At 50.8% G+C, this 5,797-nt stretch overlaps 1 protein-coding gene across 1 annotated transcript; it reads right to left on the reverse strand.

Annotated features, from left to right (window-relative positions):
• Window positions 1-2,930: 2,930 nt before the first annotated feature.
• Window positions 2,931-5,126, reverse strand: PCP4L1 (Purkinje cell protein 4 like 1). Its single transcript, XM_087828225.1, has 3 exons — window positions 5,118-5,126; window positions 4,967-5,021; window positions 2,931-4,360 (listed from the first exon to the last, which is right to left on the reverse strand). The coding sequence occupies exons 1-3, from the start codon at window positions 5,124-5,126 to the stop codon at window positions 4,224-4,226; spliced, it is 201 nt and encodes a 66-aa protein (XP_087684351.1). The 3' UTR covers window positions 2,931-4,223.
• Window positions 5,127-5,797: the final 671 nt, after the last annotated feature.

Below are 5,797 nucleotides of genomic sequence, written 5' to 3' on the forward strand. Positions count from 1 at the left end.
ATGCCCCGTCTAGGTGCTTTCCTCCTTAGCACCCCAGCCTGCCCTGCCCTGCCCTCACTTCCCTTTGAGATATAAGTTTCATTCCAAAATTCATTTCCCAGGCACGGCATATTCTCCCCCACCTTCACCCTCTGGCTTTCTGGGAGTCCAGGGCCTGATCCTACCCTGCACCGCCCCCAAGGACTGTGTGTTTGGTGCCTGTCCCTCTGGCACCGAGAAGAAAGGGACCTTGCTACCCTGCGCCTCGACTCCAGGCCACCTGCATCCCCACCCTTGCACCCCACAGCCTGCCCCTCTGCCTTTTCCCACTCTGACCCGCCCTCCGCTCGGTCAGGTGGTCCAGCTCCATACATGTCCTCCCAGCTAACACCGAGATCATCCAGATCAGCCTCTCCTTCAGGGTTCATTTAAGTGGTTAGTTTTCTTTTTTTAATCCATGCTTGTTTGTTTACCAGTGCCTTTGCTCTGCCCCCGCATGACTGAGTGCCAATGACGTCATGTGGATGTTTTGATTCCCCACCCCCATTAAGTCCTTCATGGGGAGCCAGCCCAAGCAGAGGGGCCCTGACCCTCAAACCTCAGCTACAGGATTGGTGCCCTCTGACCGCTCTGGAGCACTGTTCTGGGACTCAAGGTCATGGGAAGGAGAGAGACGGTGGATCCACACAGGTCAGGGGCTGTGAAGAGGGGCAAATGAGCCTTAAGAAATGGCTTGTAAACAACCAAACAGAAAGGAGGAAAAACAAATGAGAAATAGGGGGAAAGGGAAGAGGCTGCATTTCCAGCCACAGGGGTTTCTTAGGATTTTTCTACATTCTGTATATTTCTTCTCAAACCCCCAAATATCCTTATATGTTTAATAAACACTGACATTTCCAGAAGCTGCTGCCTTCATCTCCAATTGCTTCATTCTTCTGGGAACAGCCCCTGCCTTTCTCCCACCTTCCCTCGCCAACTCCTCCTGTTCCTCAACTAGTTTCCGTTAAGAACCTGGTTTTATGGTCTAGGCTCACATAGTGCAATGAACTAGACTCTGAAATAGGCTCACAAGATACATTCAAACACTCAACAAACATCGAGTGGGCTCATACTATGTGTGAATCTGTGAGACAGACGCTGCATTTACACTTGGAGGGAAGATGGAGAGGAAGGGGAGGCAGCAGATCATTGCAGTGATTCCAGGGAGGACTGGTTCTCGGGAGCCCAGTTCAGCAGAGTTGAGGATGCTGCCAGGGGCCACTCCAACTGCAAACAACTCCAGAAATAATGGAAACACAGCAAGGGTGAGAGGGTGGGGGAGAGAGGCAGAGTGGGCCTTAAGGGCAGCTCCTTAAAAGGACATTAGGGCAGGGGTGAAGGCAAGAATAAGAGATGGAACCCCGGCCAGCGAGGCTGTGGTTAGTGTCGGCCAACGCACCTGCGCACCGGAGGGTTTGAATCCCGGTCCAGGGCATGTGCCTGGGTTGCAGGTCCAGTCCCCACCTCCTGCTAGGGTGCGTGTGGGAGGCACCCAATTAATATGTCTCTGTCACATTGATGTTTCTCACCCCCACCTCTCACCCACCTCCTTCTTTCCCCCTCCCCCCTCCATTCCACTTTTTTAGAATCAATGTTAAAAATATCCTCACTCCTTGTGTGAGGATTAAAAAAAAAAAAAGAATATGATATGGAAGAGACCTGAGTGGGAAGAGCTGACTGCTGGGGCAGGGAGAGAGGTCAGCAACACAGTCCCTGTAGCAGGTTGTCAGGCAAGCAGGATCCTTGTCCATTTAGCAGCCTGACTTTCTCCCAAGATCACCTCCCAGTTTGAGCTTTGGGAACAGGCTCCAAAGCACCCCTTCTCAGACCTCCAGACCTCTCCACCTTTGTCAGGATGGCTGGCCCAGCTCTGCCACCCGACACAGCTGAAAAATCACAAAACAGTGACCAGTGATACAGATGTGATAACTGCATTTGCTTTCTTCCATGACTGTTTTTAGCACCTGTCTCTTCTGCTAAGCATTTAGGAGAGCATTCACCAACCCCCCGAAGACATGCAGGTTTCACTAACAGCTCACAAAGCAAAGCACTGGAGCAACTCCTTGGTAATCAGTATTCAGGAGCATGTTCCCAGTGGTAGGAACTGGAGGAATGGGAGAGAAACAGGGTTCCAGGGCTCCAGGAGGAGTTGCAGGCTGCAGAGAAGAGGCTCAGTTCCAGTGCTGAGTGCTGGGCGGTAGAAGTGAGCAGCAGGTAGAGAGAGGCTGGTTTCAGAGCCTTTGCTGAGAGTGACCACTGGTTCTGCAGAAGAGGCCTAAACCTCTGGATCAGAACTATCCCAAAACTACAGCCTGTGTTTGCTACCATGCCCTTTCCTTAAAATACATATGAGGATAAGTAAAATACATATGAGGATAAGTATAATACTTTGGAACAAGAAATGGGAAAGGGAAAAGAATCATTTCAGCACCAGCAGTGCAGCCTGCAGGAGGGGGCTGGTGATGGACCCACTGCTGTCAGCTCCCCAGGGCCACCTCACCGGGAACGGGGAGCCCTGCTTTCCCACTGTGAAATTAGGGAACAGGGCTACTACTGTTTTACCAGGACATTTGGACTCATACCAGGTGTGGTAATGAGATTATCTTTTTATTTGCCCTCGAAGCCAGGACTGAAAGCCACCATCAACACTAAACTGCACTGAGAACAGATTCCAAATGCAAACTCTCCTTCCTTTCTCCCAAGGAGAAGGTGCTCCCGGAAGTAACACAGGGCCGTCCTGTGAATTAGTGTTCCATCCCCCTAGGCTGTGGGCCTGCAGGCAGGGAAACTATGCTGCAGGCAGGGCAAACTGTGCTGCAGGTAGGCACTAGGCTTCCTACTCTCAGCTGCTACCTGGTTTCAACCTCAGCATTTGACTCTGGTTTCCATGTCATTTCTCAACAATGTAAACACACTCAAGAGCCATCATTTTATTTAATTCATGGTTTAAAGTCTTCAGTGTGACCCAGTCATCTTCTTCCAGTACATTTGATAAACAGGTGAGTGGGGGGGGGGGGGGACACACAAACCATCAGGGACAGCTCATGTGGGGACAGAGAGTAAGAAGACTGGGGTGCTCTCAGCTGGAGGAGGAGGGAAGGGAGGGAGCCCACAGGTGCCCAGCAGTGGTGAGGCGCAGATAAGACAGTGTGGGTGGTGAAGCCAGGTGAGGTCAAGGTCAGGGAGGCAGGGAAGGGTGGGCTTCAATGCTGAAATACTCAGGCACCTGTTCCTGGTGTCACCACAGCAACCTCCCACCCCCAGGCCAGCTCTGGCCAACATTCACACTCCTCTGTAAAGGTTAAATGACCCCACTTGAGGGTTTTTGTTATTTTTTTATATAATTATGAAACATGCTAAAATCACAGAGTGGATGTTCCATTTCTGTCCTGACTCCACACTGGGGCAGGAGGGAGCTACAGGGGCCACTTGGTCTATATGGCCTCTGGGGAGGGCTCGACGTGGGGGTTCAAGTCACCCAGGAATCTTTCACAGGGCATACTTTCACTGGTGGTAACCTGTGTCCTTAGAGATCCCCTCACTTCACTTGTCTTTCCACCCCAAATCTACCCAAGTTCCCATCTCCCTGCCTCTGCCCCTTGGGTGCCCCCAGCCTAGATGGTGAAGGAAACTCCTTGCTACTCCAGTTCCACTGCCGTCCTTGCAACTCATCTACTCAGCATGCACTGGTGTGGAAGCTGCTTGATGTAGGTGTGCCCTGGGGGGAGGGGCTCGTCCCCAACTGGGGCTCAGCACATAGCAGGGAAGTGGAGGTGGTGGTACAGAGGATGTGAGGGGGAAATGTTACCTGAAGTGTGACTATAGTAACCACAGGCAGACAGTGCACATGCCCCACCCTCAGGCACCCTACTCTGAAGCCTTTCCCCTCCCTTCCACATTGTCCAGGTCCCCCCTCAGCCTCAGAGCCTCTTCTACTTCAACCTCATGGGACAGAGGTACTGGTCAAGGAGGCTTATCCCAAGGAGAAGCTGGTCCATCCTCAGGTAAGTGGCTGCCAAATGAATTATTCATCTTCCCTGTATTTCTTGTGCCTCTACTGCTGTGATAGTTTGAGGGGGGTCACAGAAAATAGCATGTAAGGGTTGAACTTGCCTTAATGAGAGGCTAGAGGGACAGAGAGACAAAGGTATGTGGGAATCAGCTGTGGAGCGGGGGGAGGCCAGCGGGAGAGGAAGGCTGGCTCTTCAGGAGCTGGGGTCCTTTTTCCTCTTCTGGAACCGCCGGAACTTGCCCTGAATGGCCAGGGCGGCCTTCTCTGTCTCCGGAGCCGTTAGGTCGATGTCCACCTCCTCCTCGGCCTTCTTGGCACTGCCGTCTTTCCCTGCAGGTGGGTAAGAGATGAATGAGTAACCCTGAACCTCCCAGCCCTTCTCCAGGCCCCAAATGTGGAGGTCAAGTCTACTTTCTGTGAGTCCACACTCGGCTCTGTGAGGTCCCCCAGCTTTTGCCAGCATTTGGAAAGCCTGGCAACTCTCCTAGAAGTCAGAGTCAGGAAACCGAGGCTAAGAATCAGCTACAGTGACATGGGAGCTTTGCTACTCTTGCACCAAGAGGATAGGTGCCTTCTCTCACCACTTACTCCTGAATCTATAATTCAAGCTCCAGAGCTCATGCACGTTCCCCAGCTGCCCCTCAATTTCTGACTGAGACAGTGGCTGGGATTATTGATGAGTCCCTTCCTATCTTGTTGCCTGTCTCCCACCACTCCAGAGCCAGTTTCTAAAATCAAAGAGTAAACATTGGTAGGTGTACTTCTTAGGTAAAAGTAGGAGGAAGCCTGTAGATACAAAGTCCTAACCCAGTGCTTTGTTCACTTCTCCACGTTCCTTACACCCGACTTCAGAGCTCCAGACTTACAGCCCTACCTGTCTTCATGTCCAAGTGTCATTTGCCTGCTCTGCAAACTGCTCTACCCAACCCCACTCACCCTTTTCCTCTGGGCCAGGTGCCTGGTTGGTTGCTGGGGATGTTTTGGTGTTAAGCTAGAAAAAAAAAAAATTAGAATATTAGATATTCATGGAAGTATTATGGTGCCATCCCCTTAGACTCATCGTCATCACTTTCAAGCCCCCCATTACCAGGTGCATTCCCTAGTCTTCTGAGAAAGTATGTATTGAGATCAGAGAGAGGGAGAAATTCATCAGAATTCATTCAACAAGTACTTACTGGTACTAGGGAAATTGCAGAGCACAAAACAGACAAAAACCTTGCCCTCATGAAGTTTACATTCTAGTGTATAGATAGACAAATGAATAAACAAAATGAGCCCTGGCTGGTGTGGCTCAGTTGGTTGGAGCATCATCCCATTTATCAAAAGGTCACAGGTTTGATTCCTGGTCAGGGCACATACCCAGGTTGTAAGTCTGATCCCCGGTTGGGGTCAGATCGATGTGATGTTTCTCACATCAATTTCTCTCTCCCTAAAATCAATAAAAACGTGTCCTCGGGTAAGGATTTAAAATATAAAAATAAAATAAACAAAATAATTATTATGTTAGTGAAAATAAGTGCTGTAGAGAAAAGACAGGGAAGGGAGGCAGTGAGTGCTGGGGTGGACATGGAGAAGCAGTTTCAGAGTGGTCAGGAAGCGCCTCTGAAAGCTGGCATTTGCGCCAAGAGCTGAAGGAGATAAGGGAGTAAGGGTGTCCAGGCAAGACTGTCCCTGGCCCTGGGGTGAGAGTGTGATTTGCCTGTGTGAGAAACAGCAGAGACCAGTGCAGCTGGAGTGGAGAGAGGAAGGAGGGAAGGTGGATGGAGA

Source organism: Miniopterus natalensis, chromosome 19 (assembly GCF_054644295.1).
Source record: "Miniopterus natalensis isolate mMinNat1 chromosome 19, mMinNat1.hap1, whole genome shotgun sequence".
NCBI lineage: Eukaryota > Metazoa > Chordata > Mammalia > Chiroptera > Miniopteridae > Miniopterus > Miniopterus natalensis.